General features: G+C 34.0%; 1 protein-coding gene across 3 annotated transcripts in view; it reads left to right on the forward strand.

Annotated features, from left to right (window-relative positions):
• CFAP69 (cilia and flagella associated protein 69) overlaps window positions 1-16,802 on the forward strand; it is a 57,250-nt gene that overhangs the window by 20,273 nt on the left and 20,175 nt on the right. For 2 of the 3 annotated variants that reach the window (XM_021689758.1, XM_044920132.1), the window contains exons 5-13: window positions 1,913-1,989; window positions 4,414-4,512; window positions 5,503-5,652; window positions 5,757-5,934; window positions 7,591-7,714; window positions 10,942-10,990; window positions 11,087-11,208; window positions 13,363-13,579; window positions 16,552-16,716. In XM_021689758.1, the coding sequence (XP_021545433.1) occupies window positions 1,913-1,989; window positions 4,414-4,512; window positions 5,503-5,652; window positions 5,757-5,934; window positions 7,591-7,714; window positions 10,942-10,990; window positions 11,087-11,208; window positions 13,363-13,579; window positions 16,552-16,716 (1,181 nt within the window). The remainder of the gene's footprint in view (window positions 1-1,912; window positions 1,990-4,413; window positions 4,513-5,502; window positions 5,653-5,756; window positions 5,935-7,590; window positions 7,715-10,941; window positions 10,991-11,086; window positions 11,209-13,362; window positions 13,580-16,551; window positions 16,717-16,802) is intronic. The other variant, XM_021689759.1, reaches the window with a different exon arrangement.

Genomic DNA, 16,802 nt, shown 5'->3' on the forward strand with positions numbered 1-16,802 from the left:
ATTGATTTTTCAAATTTGAATGAAGTATAAAATATCACCAGTCATTTCTGGTATATATTTTTTATGTAAATTAGAGGTCAGCATTATAAAATCAATTTTAAATTTGTTTATGTAAATGTAAATTACATAAATATAATTTTTAAAATGTAAATTAGAGGTCAGCATTATAAGATTAATATATCCTATCCTCCATATTATTGTTTCTCCAACCATTTGGGGGAACTAGTAGTATCTTCAGCTTGTTTGCTGCCACATAGTAGCTAATCCAGATCTACATTAAAATATCCATTTTTAGTTTTCAATATAATACAGTAAAGGAGATTTCTTTAAGTAGGAATAAACCTTTCCATAAATTTAACCTTCTAAATCTTTCTACCAATTTAACTTTTTAAATAGCATGTTTCTTTTAGTATACAAATAGTAGTAGTAGTATGTATACATGGTAGTATGTATACATGGTAGTTTCAACTCCTACTTTTAGTTAGTAGCAATAACATTTAAAAATTTTATAACTATATACACTTCATTTTTTTTTGATATCTGAACAAAATCATAAAAAATACTTTATTGAATGCCTTTACCAGGGCTTACTTTTTAATACAGATTGTGAAAAATAAAGAAATAAACTATTGCTCTGGCGCTTTCAAGGAAATTTTATGTACTAATTGGAAATTATTATTATATTGATGTGAGATTATATTGTTATCATTTCAAATTTCAAGGTTCTGCAAGTCCTAGAATACCAGGCCTATAAGCATTACTTTGAGCAATGCCAGTGAAGAGCACCACCAAAAACTGGTTCTCTGTGAAAGCTGTGATTGAATGTTTCCTTACATAAAATGACAAGACTTTTGAATTACACTCTTTACTTTCCCTCAGATTTCATAATTATTCACATTATTTAATTTTTTTCTCCTTTCCTAATTTCTGTATTCATCCTGTATATTTCTCCACACCTCACCCTCACTTGATCCCCTTCTCAAGACAATTTTGGGGGATAAAAACATTGAAAATAAAAAATAAAACCTAGGCTTTCTGTTTTGGCTTCTATGTCATATGTTTTCTCGCTACTTCAGAAGTATAATGCATATTATTTTTATAACCTTTTGAGGGGGAAACTCTTCTAGTGCTTTATCGTATAGATTGTTTCCTCTGGTAGAAAAGGAAAAAGTTTGAGGACAAGAAGAAGTAATTTTAGAGCTCTTCACTTTAGAGATCCAGCTTGAGCTGGATAACAAGTAATAAGTTATTGGTTTCAAATGAAAAATTCCAACAAACACTAAAAAATGAACCTCTGTGGCATTTATAAAATTGTCCTTTCATAGCTTGCCCTTGAAATATCTTGAAATTTTTTCTTGAAAAACTTGAATTAAAAGTCCTATAGAGCGGATATATTATACTTTTATATAGCACATGAGGTTCAAATTTTGAACTCATGAAATACCAAAATAGTTCATATTTTGTATTGAAGAAATAATTTTTATTTCTCCTTTGACATTTAGACTAATGACCTAGGTTTGAATGCCCTGTCTTTTATGATTTTTAAATAAATTATTTTCAAATAACTTTTGTTATAGTAGCTGTGAAGTATAATTCTAATATCATTAATATTTGTTATTGTTCTTATATAATTAAATATTTAAATTTTTTATTTATACAGTGTTGCAAGATGGCTTTCTTAACCCTTGCCTTTTATGTTCATCTCTCTTCATTTTCATAAACCTATTCTATCTTCTATTTGATCAGTTAGAAACACAAAAATTTTTTGATAGTTGCCAGTTCTCCCAGGGCTACGGAAGAGGATATTATCCTCATTTTATTCTTTAGAAAGGATTTTCCCCTACTTTGCCAATGATGGTTCAATTAAGGACTTCATTAAACATAACTCCTGCATTCTTCATTCTTATTGAAGCTTGCCATTTTTGAAAAAGAAAGTATCAGATGAAATAACATATGCTGAAGATACTGCTAATTCAATCGCGCTTCTGGGTAAGTTAAGATTTCTTCAAGATCGAGGGGTGTAGCATATGACAGGCCCTACTGACAAGAAAGAAATGTCTTAATTACTAAGTTTTAGAGTACTCTTCCAAATGTAGGTCCTTTTCTTGTTTCTGATTGGCAATTAATCATAGTGTGCTTGATGATAATTTTTGTATTGTTTTCCACTGAGGCGTTTTATGATACCAACAAGATTCTGTGTTCCTTAATTGAAGGACTGGCAGATGCTTATTTGTTTTGATGTTAATTAGTTTGTTGGAATATAAATTCTTTGTAAATCTGAAGTATATGTACCTCTCAATAATCACAAAAATGTTTTCAAATTAAACTCTAATAATTGCTAGAATCTAATTGCTAGAATCACTGAGATCCAAATTATTCATTAAATAATCTAAAATTTTAAATAAAATCATAAAATAGGGAGACATTAATCCTTTTATATCTAAATAAGTTTCATAGTCTTCAACGGTAGATATTCTGGGAGAAATTATTATGGCCTAGAGTGGATAAAGGCATCAAGGAAATTAGAATAAACATGGGGAGTTAGATATGACCGCAAGGAACAACCAGGTTGGAAACTAACAGGAAACTTTAATTCTGTGAATCTCTAGCATCGAAATTTACACTGGGAAGCCAACCCATTATCATTAATGATCATTAATCATAATATTAACAGATAAAAGATGTAGGTTTGGTTGATAACATTAAAAAATGCCTCTGTTACCCTTATTATTTTTAAATGTTGTCTCTAAGAGTATTGGTAGGCATTTGTATGATAAATACATGGCTCTTTCTTACTGTGTCAGTCTGCTCTTTGCTGAATAATTGCTTGCCTGCCTTCGAACACTTGAAGAAAGTATGAACTCTTAGCTTAAAATGAGCTCCCTTCACTGATTATTGACTGCAAGTGCTACTGTTCTGTACCTTGTTTTTTAATAGCTGGAAACATGAGTTTAAACTAAAATAATTGTATAGATTATAAAGAGTTGAACAAAGCTGTTCGTTTTTACTAATAACTTCCAGTTTCTATTATGTAGTATTAAATCATATTACTTTTTCTTTTAAGCGATAGTTATTTCTGATTCAAGAGTAGGATTTTGGAAATGTATGAGGGAAAAAGTTGGTACTCTGTCCTGAGATTATGAAACAGGAAACTGTGAGAAATGATCTAAACTTAAAAGAATTAAAAGGGTAGAGAAGCAGATGAGAAACCTTAGAATTTCCCATAAACTTGAACATTTGTTTAGTTTTGTTGGAAAATTTTAGTTGTTCCTATTGAATAAAGTTTTCCAAAACATAGTGATTTTTTCCAACATCAAAGGAAGTGTTCAAAAAAAATTAAGGGAATCATCTTGAAACTGTCTTCTTTTCTTCTTTTTTTAGTGGTATCTTTTGCAGATAGATTCTCCTAAAGCAAGGGTGAGATTTTCCTATGTGCTTCCTCCTTCTGTCCATTTGCATCCCCACTCACTGATCACTTCCAGAGGTGAACATTATGCAAATCCTAATGCAAAACAGGAGTGTTCCAGGAACACCTCATTATCTGTTTCCCTCACAGAATCCACTCACATCTGGTTCAGCCCTGAAGCTGATTCTCCCAACTCCAGTTGTCCCAGGCATGCAGAGGACATGGAATAGTTCCAGAATCCCACAGATCATTTTCAGATTCTCTTAGGGATCATAACTTATAGTTCATCAGAGCAAGAACAATCCAGTTTGAAGTATAGGCTGAAGCCAGTTCAGAAGTAATTTAGATAGGCCTGAAAAGGAACCTTCCCAATCCTTCATCTCCACCAAGATAACTTGAACATGAAACTATTATATGTAGGGCAAAGATTGCCTAGAAACTCACTGTTTTCCAGTCTGTCTGCAAATTGAAAAGCAGAGCTCACTTGGAACTTCTCTAAGCAAAGGATGCATTATTAGAGGCAACAAATTACTGATTCTCTAGTTAAAGAGAAAAATGCTAACCCATATCTTGCCAGAATAATAATAGTAACTTACTATATGCCAAACGCTATTCTCAGCTTTTTTTCATATTAATTCCCACAGCAATCTTTAAAGTAGTAACTATCGTTATACAAATTTTATAGGTGAGAAAAGTAAGACACAAGTTCACATAGGTAGTAAGTGGCAGAGCCAGTATTTAATCTTAAACAGTCTGGTTCCATTATTTATGTTATTAACCATATTTTCTTCTTTTCTTCCCGGGAAGGAGAGGCTGAGTTGATTGAGGGGCCAAATATTATAAGGATAGGTCCAAGATATTTCACGTATGCATGTGTGCATGTATAAAATTACATGGTCCAGTTTGAACTTCTAGTGAGGATATTTTTAATCATATTACTAACACATTTAAATTTGCAAGTAAACATGACAGTGTTATTAAATAGCAGTCATTTCTCTTTCTGGCAGGTGAATTAATGAAAATACCAAATTCTGAATTGAGGATACAAATTTGTAAGTGTATTGTTGACTTTTATCATGCAGAACCACCAAAGAAGCATATTACAGGTGAAGTTTTCAAAGGTCTTTTAGTAATAACTTATGTCTGTAAAATAATATTCTTTCTCATTCTCTTTGAACTTGGAAAGACAAAGTGGGATTGATGCAGGCGAGCTAGGTCCGAGGACCCAGAGGGGTTCCCACTGGACCAGCCAAAAGGGCCGTTGGCTCTGTGCAGGATAGGAATCAAACACAAGCCAAGTGGAAGTGAGAGCAGAGATTATTGAAGACATAGAGAGAGTGTAGATATGGACAGAGCATCCAGAAGACTCAGAAAGGAAAGAAGAGTGAGTCTTGTCCTTGCTTGGGGCCTGTGGTTTTTATTGAGGATTATGGTCAGGTGCACCTGTCTTCTCAGGCTCCCAGAAACAATAGGTGTCTCCATTAAGTCACTTATGCCCTTGAGCCAGGTGTCTTGATGAGTCAATATTCTTGGAAAATGTTTATGATGACTCTGCCCAGTTACTCTTTAGATATTGTCTATTCTACTGGAAGACTCCAAAGAAATAATTAAATCCTTGACCTTTATAAGGAGGACATACATCATTATATCATATATATAATATATATATTAAATTTAATTTTTTAAATTTTTGAATTGACTCATTACCTGGCCTTTTATAGAAAAATTTTGCCCAGGGGCACCTGGGTGGCTCAGTTGTTAGGCGTCTGCCTTCAGCTCAGGTCATGATCCTGAAGTCCTAGGATAGAGTCTGCATCATTTGGCTCCCTGCTCAGCGGGAAGCCTGCTTCTCCCTCTCCCACTCCCCCTGCTTGTGTTCCGTCTCTTGCTGTCTCTCTGTCAAATAAATAAATAAAATCCTTAAAAGAAAAAAGAAAAAATTTTGCCTATCCCTGTTCAATACCATTTTAAAATGCCATACACTTTTTTTTTAAGTTGTTATTGCTGTCGTCTAATAATATTACTCATTCCTTTGTCTGAACATAGATGATTACTATGTGAGGTAACTTACATATTTATTAACTAATTGTTGTTAGGTTACCAGCAAGCAAGTTCATCATACAAGATTAAGATGGCTGAGGTCGGAGGATTGGCAAAAACAATGGTCCAATCATTGACCTTACTTGAAAATCAACTTGTTGAGAAACTTTGGGTGCTTAAAGCTCTGCAACATCTCTCAACTTCTGGTTTGTATATTATTAAATTTAAATACTTCTTTCTCAACTATTTTTGTTTCTATTTAACCGTGTCAAGACTGTACAACGTAAATAATTTTTAAATTTATTTTCAGAAGTTAATTGCACTTTAATGATGAAAGCACAAGCAGCCAGTGGAATCTGTGCTCACCTCAATGACCCAGATCCCTCTGGACAGCTTCTGTTTCGTTCATCAGAAATACTTTGGAATTTATTGGAAAAATCTCCAAAAGAAGAAATCATACAACAGCTTAGTAACTTGGAATGTTTGCTGTAAGTAAACAGTTAGGTAGGAATGTTTTTTAACCTTAAAACGATAACCAATAACATAACTAACGTCTTTGTTTGAATTTGTGTTCGATTAGGCTTTTGAGTCATGTAATGACTATGTTTCAGGACATCATTTTTATGCTGTGGTAGAAATGCATTTGTGCAATAGCAAGCCATTTTTTTTTCTATTTGGAAAGCTTTTAAAGTAGCTTGTTAACAAAACTAAATTATGTCTTTGAAGAAGTATAAAATAAATTAGACATTTAAAAGAACTATTTTGTTTGTTCATTCAATAACTTATTTTTAAATACTTACTCTCTTCTGGATATTGCAATAAGCATTAGCAATAAAATATAAGTGAGCCTTTAAGTTACTTATTCATTTATTCATCAAATAATTATTGTCTGCTCTGTGCCAACTTCAGTACTAGGCCGTAGAAATACAAACGAAAACAATGCAGATATGATCTCTGCTTCCAAGGAATTTGCACTGTTAGAAGATGGACAAGTAAACAGGCAACTAAATGCTATGAAAGAGACTATCACAGGTGCTACATGTTCTCTAGAAAAGAGTGATTCAGCACACACCCAACCCAACTGATTTAAACCACATTGGATACTTATGGGCTTATATAACTACAAGGTCAAGGATAAAACTGGTTTAATGTGCTCAGCAAAGAACAGGATGTGACCTTCATCATCCCTCTACAGTCTTCCACAGTGTTAGCTTTATTCCCAAGCTCCACATGGTGAGACCTAAAGGAAGTTTAGGTTCACATAATTACAACCCCAAATCAAGCAGAAGAGAAGACTTCCTCTTCTGAAAGGCCAAAGAAAATTCTTTGAATTGAGTCCCTGTGGTCCTGAGTGGTCTGGGATGGCCATATGCCATTCCAGAATGATTTACTAGTGACAGAGAAATGCTCTGGCTAAAAGGAAGTTGAAGGCAACTTCACAAGACCAAAAGAGTAAATGCCTAAATAGAAATAAGGGAACTATTATCATAAGAAGGGCAAGTAAGGGGCGCCTGGCTGGCTCTGTCTGTAGACTATGCGACTCTTGATCTCGGTGTTGTGAGTTCAAGCCCCACATTGGGTTTAGAGATTACTTAAAAAAATAAAATCTTAAAAAAAAAGATGAACCTGATGAACCCTAATTTGGTATCTAAATGATAAATACAAACTGGGAACACAGAAGAGTTTTGCATTCAGAGAGCATCCTAGACAGAGGAACAGAAGTGAAAATAGAACTTAGCAAAATAAAAAACTGGAAGATACTCAATATATTGGGAGCAGAAAATAGAATCGTGGGAGATGAAGCGAACAGTGTTAGCAGGGACCATAACATGAAAGGCTTGATAAGCCTTGGTAAGAAGGTAAGCCTTTTTAATCTTAAAGAAAAACCTTTAAGTAGTTTAAAAAGGAAAATGATATGAATTAATCTTTACTTTAGAGCAGTCACTTTGCCCACAGGTATAGATTTGGATTGATGGATTCTTATCTGATACAGACTTGAATTCTATGGCATATTTGGAAATGTAGAAAAGATCAGAAATACTTTGAAATGAATAGTATAATATAAAAAAGGGGATTTTGTTGATAGACACTTAAGTAGCATTTGTATGGAAATACTGTTTTAAAGATCTGATTTTACTTTCCAGGGCTTTGAAGGAAGTATTTAAAAATCTGTTTCTGAGAGGTTTTAGTCATTATGATCATCAGCTTAGAAATGATATATTAGTAATCACTACAATTATAGCTCAAAATCCCAGAGCACCAATGATCGTAAGTATGAGTCAAACTGCATTAATTTTGATTGTGGAAATAGCTGGTGTGGGGGGAAGGAGTCCTAAACAACATTGTAAAATTTATTAACTTTGTTGTGATAGCAAGTTATGTTATAATGTCATTATGGTCACCAGTAGTTCTGCCAGTTCTTTACAACCTTTTGGAAACTTGAGATTCTCTTTCATATTTTATAATTTGCTTACATATTTACCATTTATGATGCATTTCTTTCCTTGCTGATGATACGAGTTTATATCTGGCATCATTTCTCTTTCACCTAAAGAATTTCCTTTCCCATTTCTTATGATGCAAATCTGCTGGCTGCTGGCAACAAATTCTCTTAATTTCTTTTATCTGAAAATATCTTTAATTCAGCTTAATTATTGATGTCTGTGTTCATAGAATATAGAATTCTAAGTTGAACATTTTTATCTTTTGGCACTTTGAAGCTATTGTTCCACTGTCTCCTGGCCTCATGTTTCTGATCAGAAGTATTTGTTATTTCAAGTTGTTTCCCCATGGACAATGTATCACTTTGCTTTGTGGCTGTTTTTCAAGATTTTCCCTCTACCTTTGGTTTTCAGCAGTTTTACTGTAATGTGCCAAGATGGCATTTTCTTTGTATTTATCCTGCTTGAGATTCATTCATAGAGCTTCCTGAGTATGTAAATTGACTAAATTTGGAGCATTTTTGGTCATTATTCTTCAAGTATTTTATCAGCCCTTTTCTCTCTCTCCCCTCTTCTGTAATTCAGATTACATGCATGTTTGTCGTGAGGTTCTGTTCACTTTTTTCAATCATTTTTCTCTCTATACTTCAGATGTGATAATTTGTATTGGTCTATATATCTAAATTCACTGACTTGTTTTCCCTGTCATCTTCATTCTGTTATTAATCCTATCCAGTGCATTTTTATTTCAGATGTTGTCTTTTTTAGTTTTTGAATTTTTGTTTCCTTTTTATAGTTTCTATTTCTCTGCTGAGAGTTCTTGTCTTTCTGTTTAATATGAGCATCTTTACCATGGATTCTGGTGTACTCTTCTGAAAAATATTTATTCTTTTGTATTAATAGGCATTTAATTTGGCTCCTCATCCCTACGGTGAATGGCAGGTCAAATCTCAACTCATTTCTTTTAGCCTTACCTAGGATGCTTGAGTAGTCCCTACCTTAGCATGATTCAGGCATTAGCCAGACACTTGGCAGTTTATACACGGAAGTTGAAGTTCCCTTTCCACAGCTCTCTCCTTTATGGGATTTCTCCCTTCACTTTCCAGGAGCAATAGTTGCCCTGAGATTACCTCTGCCCTCTGAGTGTTCAAACCACTAAGATAACAGCTTTATCCTGAGTTGTAGCATCCACACATGGTGTGGACTAGGGCCTGGCTTCAATCTAAAAGCCATTTTTTTAAAAAGGGAAACTCACGCAGTACCATCTCCTTCAAAGTTCTGACTCCCCTCCAGTATCTACTTGTCACAAGACAGTTGTTTTTATATTTTGTTCAGAGTTTATAATTGTTACCTGTAGGAAGGTTTCTTATAGAAGCTACTCTGCCATCCCAGAAGCTGAGCCTCCCCATATTTTATAATGTAAAAATCACTGAATGATTGACATCCCAGAGTAGAGATTTTTGGCAATGATATTCACATAGCCACAAACTTTCTAAGTTGTATTTAAAGGAAATTTGGGAATGAAGTCCTCAACCCCAATGGTTATCAAATGATTATCAAATGATTATTGGTTATCAAATGATCTCAACAAAGAACAATCATAGAATTTATATGTGTAAATGGGGGCAACAATCCCACCTAGCTTTCTGGTCAAGGCTGCAATGTTTGGGTAAACCTATGTTTCTTTGGAAGCCCCTGGTTAGTTAATAAACTCATTAGCATCCTTGCAAACATTCAGGTAAGTTTTATGAGTCAAATAACATCTTCACATTTAAAGAAGCCATATGGATCCTAAAGCAGTAGCACCATAACACTGCAAGCTCAAAAGCCTAGGGGTTTGCTCCTGTAAACTCTCCCTAATTAAAAAGTCCAATTAGGATATCTCTGGCAGGAATGGGTTCTCTCATGCTGAAATATTTGGAATTCTGGTTATTCTTCAGGGCTTTTCATGTTAAGTAGGAACTGTTATGTTATCTCTTGATGAAACTTTTCACATGAGAGTGGTTGTGGTCAAGGTGGGAAGGGGGTTGTTTAAGAAGAAAAGCTGTCATGAATGGATAAAGAAGATGTGGTATATATATACAATGGAATATTATGCAGCCATCAAAAGGAATGAGATCTTGCCATTTGCAACGACATGGATGGAACTGGAGGGTATTATGTTGAGCGAAATAAGTCAAACAGAGAAAGACATGTATCATATGATCTGACTGATATGAGGAATTCTTAATCGCAGGGAACAAACTGAGGGTTGCTAGAGTGGGGGGTGGGGTGGGAGGGATGGGGTGACTGGGTGATAGACACTGGAGAGGGTATGTGCTCTGGTAAGTGCTGTGAATTGTGCAAGACTGTTGACTCTCAGATCTGTACCTCTGAAACAAATAATGCAATATATGTTAAGAAAAAAAGAAAAAGAAGAAGAAGAAGGTAGCAGGAGGGGAAGAATGAAGGGGGGGAATCGGAGGGGTAGACGAACCATGAGAGACGATGGACTCTGAAAAACAAACTGAGGGTTCTAGAGGGGAGGGGGCTGGGAGGATGGGTTAGCCTGGTGGTGGGTATTGAGGAGGACACATTCTGCATGGAGCACTGGGTGTTATGCACAAACAATGAATCATGGAACACTACATCTAAAACTAATGATGTAATGTATGGGGATTAACATAAGAATATAAAAAATTTAAAAATTAAAAAAAAAAGAACAAAAGCTGTCAAAAATAATCTTTCACCCTTATTTTGTCACTTAAAGGTATAGATAATGAATTAGATAAGTAATTTGTAGTCTTAATACATTTTGGGTAATTACCAAATTTTAAACAGCATCTTATAAAATATTCATAGAATACTGTAAAAATATTTCTTAGAGCCAACAGAAGTTTATATTAATTACAAGTTTATTGGGCTATATGTTTCCTGCTTTCATCCCTTTCTATTATTAGTACTTTATGAATTCAAATGAATGACAAGGGGAATCTGGTTAAGATAAATACTAGGTAAATACAGGCATCTGTAATTTCCATCTAATTAAATTATCCTTCTGTGTATTTATATTAGGAATGTGGCTTTACCAGGGATTTGATACTATTTGCAACCTTTAATGAAGGTAAAAACCATAAAACTTTCAACCTATAATTATCTTGATGAGTCTTATACATTATTTTAGCTTTTACTTTATTTTCTTTTTTTTCCCCTCTCACAGTTAAAAGTCAAAATCCTTTGGTAAAAGGTCTTAAGCTTTCTAATTCCTATGAAGATTTTGAATTGAAGAAATTGCTATTCAATATAATTGTGATCTTATGTAAAGATTTACCTACTATACAGGTAAAAAATAACCAAAGTGTCTCACTTTGTAGTATAACATTTTTAAAGTCATGACGGCAAATCTTTCATTAACCCATATGTTTACCATAGAAAGTAACTCTTATTGGCCAGAATTTCATCTTCTCAATATTTCTTTTGCTTATCTGTTAATAAACAGTGAATTCACCAAATTTAAACCACATAAACAAAAAAAGGCAGGAGAACCTTAGAGATTTTTTTATGTATTTAGATCTCCTGAACAAGAAAACATAAAATGAAAAAAAATCCATATAGGCCCATCCAGCCTAATAGTCTACCTCTGACCATATTGTGGTTAAGGCTTTAGTCAGGCAGAATGCAGTGCTGTCATTTTTCAGCAATGTGATCCTGAATAGGCTGTTTAGTTTTTGTAAATCCCAGATACCTTTTTTTTTTTAAGATTTTGTTTATTTATTTGAGAGAGAGAGAGCACAAGCAGGGGGAGCAGCAGGCCAAGAGAGAGGGAGAAGCAGGCTTCCTGCTGAGCAGGGAGCCCCATGCAGGACTATCATGACCTGAGCTGAAGGCAGATGCTTAACCACCCAGGTGCCCCAATCCCAGATATCTTAATTTCAAAATGAGGATAACACCTATCTCATGGAATTATTATGAGAGTTAAAAGAGCTCAGAATTTTTTGGTAATACCACTTTGAGGAACACACATATATACGCACTAAAATATGCTCAGAGAAGGAAAAAATTGTCTTTACAGTTACAACTTTATTATTTACATCAAAAATATATGCTCTATAGAATCTAAATGTATTTTCTGAAATGCAAATAGAATATCATTACATAAAATATGGTTTTATTAGTACAGTGAAGTATTATATAACTATTAAAATCTCTATGGAGACAAAATGTACACTACAGTTTATAAACCACTTTAGTTGACAACAGAGTCAAATGGCATAAAGACTATGGTGAGCTTCTTAAAGCACTATGTGAGAGGTGGAATCAACTAATTTTTTTTATGTCATATGTTTGTGGCCCAGTAATTGTAGTGATAATGAATATGTGTACTGTTATTTTTAGTTCATGGAGTATTTTGAAAACATTATCCACTTAGCATTTATAGTAATGCTAGAACTAGCTGTTGTTCTTATTCCTGCTTTCTCAATTCTAAATCTTGTGTTCATTCCCAGTGGACTAGTAGAAAATTTAGAGAAGTTCATAGGTGTTATTGTGAAAAAGTCTTTATAAAATAATGCCAAATGAAAAGAAAATTGAATAGAATATGGCACATTGTCTGCTGCTATCTTGTGAACCATATATAAGCATCAATCAGAATCAGCCATAATATTAACTACGTTGTCATATTATAATAGCTATGCATTTTTCTATTTTATTGAAATCATGGATTCAGTACAATTTTAAAATTCTAGGCATGTAATTATAAATATGGGTTGTGGCCTGAGTGGCATTGGTTGACTAGAATATTTGTATAAGTTCTGTTGCAAGTGCTTAAAAATTAGCCACAGATGGGGCGCCTGCCTGGCTCAGTTGTTAAGCTTCTGCCTTCGGTTCAGGTCATGATCTCAGGGTCCTGGGATCGAGCCCCGCATCGGGGCCCCTGCTCCGCAGGAAGCCTGCTTCTACCTCTCCCTCTCCCACTCCCCCTGCTTGTGTTCCCTCTCTTGCTGTGTCTCTCTCTCTGTCAAATAAATAAATAAAATCTTTAAAAAATAAAAATAAAAAAATTAGCCACAGTCATTATTTTGGAAAAATTGATATTTTTATAGTATACAGTTGAGTCTGTGAAATGTTTCTTTTTCAAAAAGTGAGGGAAGAGAGAAATGCCAGCAGTTTATTTGCCCCAAATTTTCTGCTCTTGTGGTTTGATCATAAGCAGGAGTTAAATTACATATAAAAGCATAGACAAAAAAATTAACATTTATTTATATTATTGTCAGCTAGAGAGTGCATATCCGAGATAAGGGGATCACAGCCAACTGGTTGTTTTTTGTTTTTGTTTTTGTTTTGTTTTGTTTTGTTTTTGGTACTTACTGTAGGTTGGGATCTTTAGGAAGGAAATTTTTTTAAATTCCTAATAAAACATCACACTGGAAATCTTTAATTTTCTTAAAGTTGTTTTAATTATGTTTCTAACAAAGTACTTTTTGCCCTTCCTCATAGCTATTAATTGATGGCAAAGTTATCTTGGCTTTGTTTACCTATCTTAAAAAGCCTGAGAAACACAAAATAATTGAATGGTCTGCGGCACAGTATGAAGAATTACAACTGCATGCAATTGTCACTTTGTCATCAGTGGCTCCTTTATTAACAGAAGAGTATATGTTGTGTCAGGGTAATGCTCGAGTCCTTGCATTTCTAGAATGGTGTGAGAGTGAAGGTGAGTGATATCTGTCAAAATTCTAATTTACAGGGCGCCTGGGTGGCTCAGTTGGTTAAGCGACTGCCTTCGGCTCAGGTCATGATCCTGGAGTCCCGGGATCGAGTCCCGCATCGGGCTCCTTGCTCAGCGAGGAGTCTGCTTCTCCCTCTGACCCTCCCCCCCCTCATGCTCTCTCTCTCTCTCATTCTCTCTCTCAAATAAATAAATAAAATCTTTAAAAAAAAATTCTAATTTACATATTTCAATTTAACTCTCAATATATGCATAGAAAAAATAAAATTAAAAGAGAAATAAAAATATAGATCTGATTTCCCTTTGATTTTCACGTATTTACATGTTGTTTTAAAGAAAAAATCTGAGATTTCATTTAAGGTTAGACACATTAGTAATTATCATAACTATAATTGATGCATACCTCAGTAAAAGAAATCATTCATATAACCTGATTTAAATTTTTGTATCATTAGGCTTATCCAACAATTATACTAAGTCCTGGAAATATTTTAATTATTCATTCAACAAATGTTTGTTGAATGCCTACTAGGTACTAGATTGTTTTAGCTGCTAAAGATACATTTATATTCAAAATAAATAAAATCCCTACCTTCATGGAGTTTAAAATCCCCAACCAGAAGTAATGATTCCACATGCAGTCTACCAAATTAGTAGACTACCAATTTGTACAAATACTTTATTTCAATTCTCATCATTCTTAGAAAGGATATAAGAAATACTTTCTTTTTAAAAAAATGTTTATAAGGGAGATACTGCATTTTTTTTCTGGAAGTTATTTTGCTTTGGAAATAATTTTATATGATACATTTTCAGTAGATCAAGAAAATCATATATCCATGAGGAAGGAAAAAAATTATAGCTGATTTTTTTTATTCTCTAGTTTCTAATATGCAGAATTACTAAATTTATTCTTGTTAAGTTGCTATGCATTAAATAAAACAATTATTCTGTCTATCCTTTATGTCATTTATGTCTACAAAATACTATAAAGCAAAAGAGGAAATGCTGCCTAACATGGGGAAGACTGATAGCTAACAGTTATTGAGTACCTACTGTGTGGTAGGCCTTAAACACCTTATAAGTATTAACTTATTTAGTCCTCACAACAAATCCAGGGGTTGAAGGTACTATTACTATCCATGTTGGTCAGATGGGTAGAACTCAATCAGAAAAGTTAAATAACATGTTCTTGGTCACACAGGAAGTGTCAGATCCAGGATTTAGTACAGGCAGTCTAGCTCTAGAACCTACATTTTTAACCCATACAAAATACTCAGAACAGTATTTTTAAATTATTTTTAGCTTTAAACATAAAAGAACCTTTGAAAGAATGCATATTATTGTAAAGAAGAAAAGAGAACTTGCCTTGCTGTTTATCAAGACCTACCATAAAGCTATAATAATTTAAACTGTATGGTACTAGACAAGGAATAGACCAATGAAATAGCATATATGGGAGGTTGGCATTAACAAAGATGTTATTGCCTTCAATGAAAATAAAAATTAGGTTCTTTCACTTTGTTAAAAAAATCAAGTGCAAAATGAATTAAATCCCTAAATATGAAAAGTTAAACTGTAAAAATCTTAGAAGAAAACATGGGAAAATATCTTTATGATAACAGGGTAGAAAAAGACTTTGAAAAACCAGAAGAACTTAAACTATACAGAAGATTAATGCATTTAATAATGTAAAATTTAGAAATGCTGTATGACTAAATCTGAATAAAATAACAACCTCAAATTGAGAGAATACATTTTCCACCCCTGTGACTGATAAAGGATTAGAATCCAGACTCATAAAGAACTCAAAAAAGAAAATAACTCTGCAAAGAAGTAGACAAAGAATAGAGACTGCCAAGTCATAGACAAAATTTCAAATTTAAAAATAACATTAAAAGATGTTCAATCTTATTGGTAATCAGAGAAACACAAATTAAGATAATAATGAACTGTCATTTCTCATTTAACAGATTGGGAAAATCTATTCGTCTTGTACATTGTGTCCATATAACCACTTTGAGAAGCAATTTAGGAACTTTAGTAAAATTCAGTGTGGGTATACTCTATATGATTCTGGTGTCACATGGCAAAACCTTTCTCAGTGGGAATAGGAGGACATGAACCAGAATGCTCATTGTAGCAGTTTGTACTAGTGAATGGATAAACTGTTTTATCATTTTATTTATAAAATGATTGCCAAGGGGCGCCTGGGTGGCTCAGTCGGTTAAGAATCGGACTTTTGATTTCGGCTCAGGTCATGGTCCCAGGGTTGTGAGATTGAGCCCCACATGAGGTTCCACACGGGGCATGAAGCCTGCTTAAGATTCTCTCTCCCTCCCTCTCTGCCCATCCCCCACTCTCTCTCTCTCTCTTTCTCTCTCTCTCTCTCTAAAACAAATAAAATGAATGCTGAAAGCAATTAAATGATTTAGATCTGCTTGTGACAATGTAAATACTTTAAAAAGCATAATATTTAGTAATAGTAGCAAGTTACAAAAGATACACACAATATGACACATTCGAGTAAATTTTTTTTTTAAGATTTTATTTATTTATTTGACAGAGAGAGACATAGCGAGAGAGGGAACACAAGCAGGGGGAGTGGGAGAGGGAGAAGCAGGCTTCCCGCTGAGCAGGGAGCCCGATGCGGGGCTCGATCCCAGGACCCTGGGATCATGACCTGAGCCGAAGGCAGACGCTTAACGACTGAGCCACCCAGACGCCCCTCAAGTAAATTTTTAAAGCATATTTCTATTCTGGGAATAGGAGAAGGGGGAAAGGATAATATTTATTCCTCTAAAAAAAAAAAACTAAAGCAAGTATGACAAAATTTTAACATCTGCTTAAACTCAGGGGTAGATATATAAGGTATCTGATATATTCTGTTTTATTTGAAATGTTTTTGCTTTAAATTTCTTGATGTAAGGTATTAAATTATTAATATTTCTCCACAGATTCTTTCTTCAGCCATGGTAATAGTTTTCACAGTACAGGTGGCCGTGGCAACAAGTTTGCCCAGATGCGTTACAGTTTAAGACTCTTGAGAGCCATGGTCTACCTTGAGGATGAGACTATAAACAGTGATCTTTGTGAAAAGGGAACAATTCAGCAACTGATAGGTAAAACATGTTTGTGTACTTATCAAAGTAGAATACTTATAAATTAGAGGTTTTTTTTAAAATGCTTTTTACAAATTTATTTTATC

Source organism: Neomonachus schauinslandi, chromosome 12 (genome assembly GCF_002201575.2).
Source record: "Neomonachus schauinslandi chromosome 12, ASM220157v2, whole genome shotgun sequence".
Lineage (NCBI taxonomy): Eukaryota > Metazoa > Chordata > Mammalia > Carnivora > Phocidae > Neomonachus > Neomonachus schauinslandi.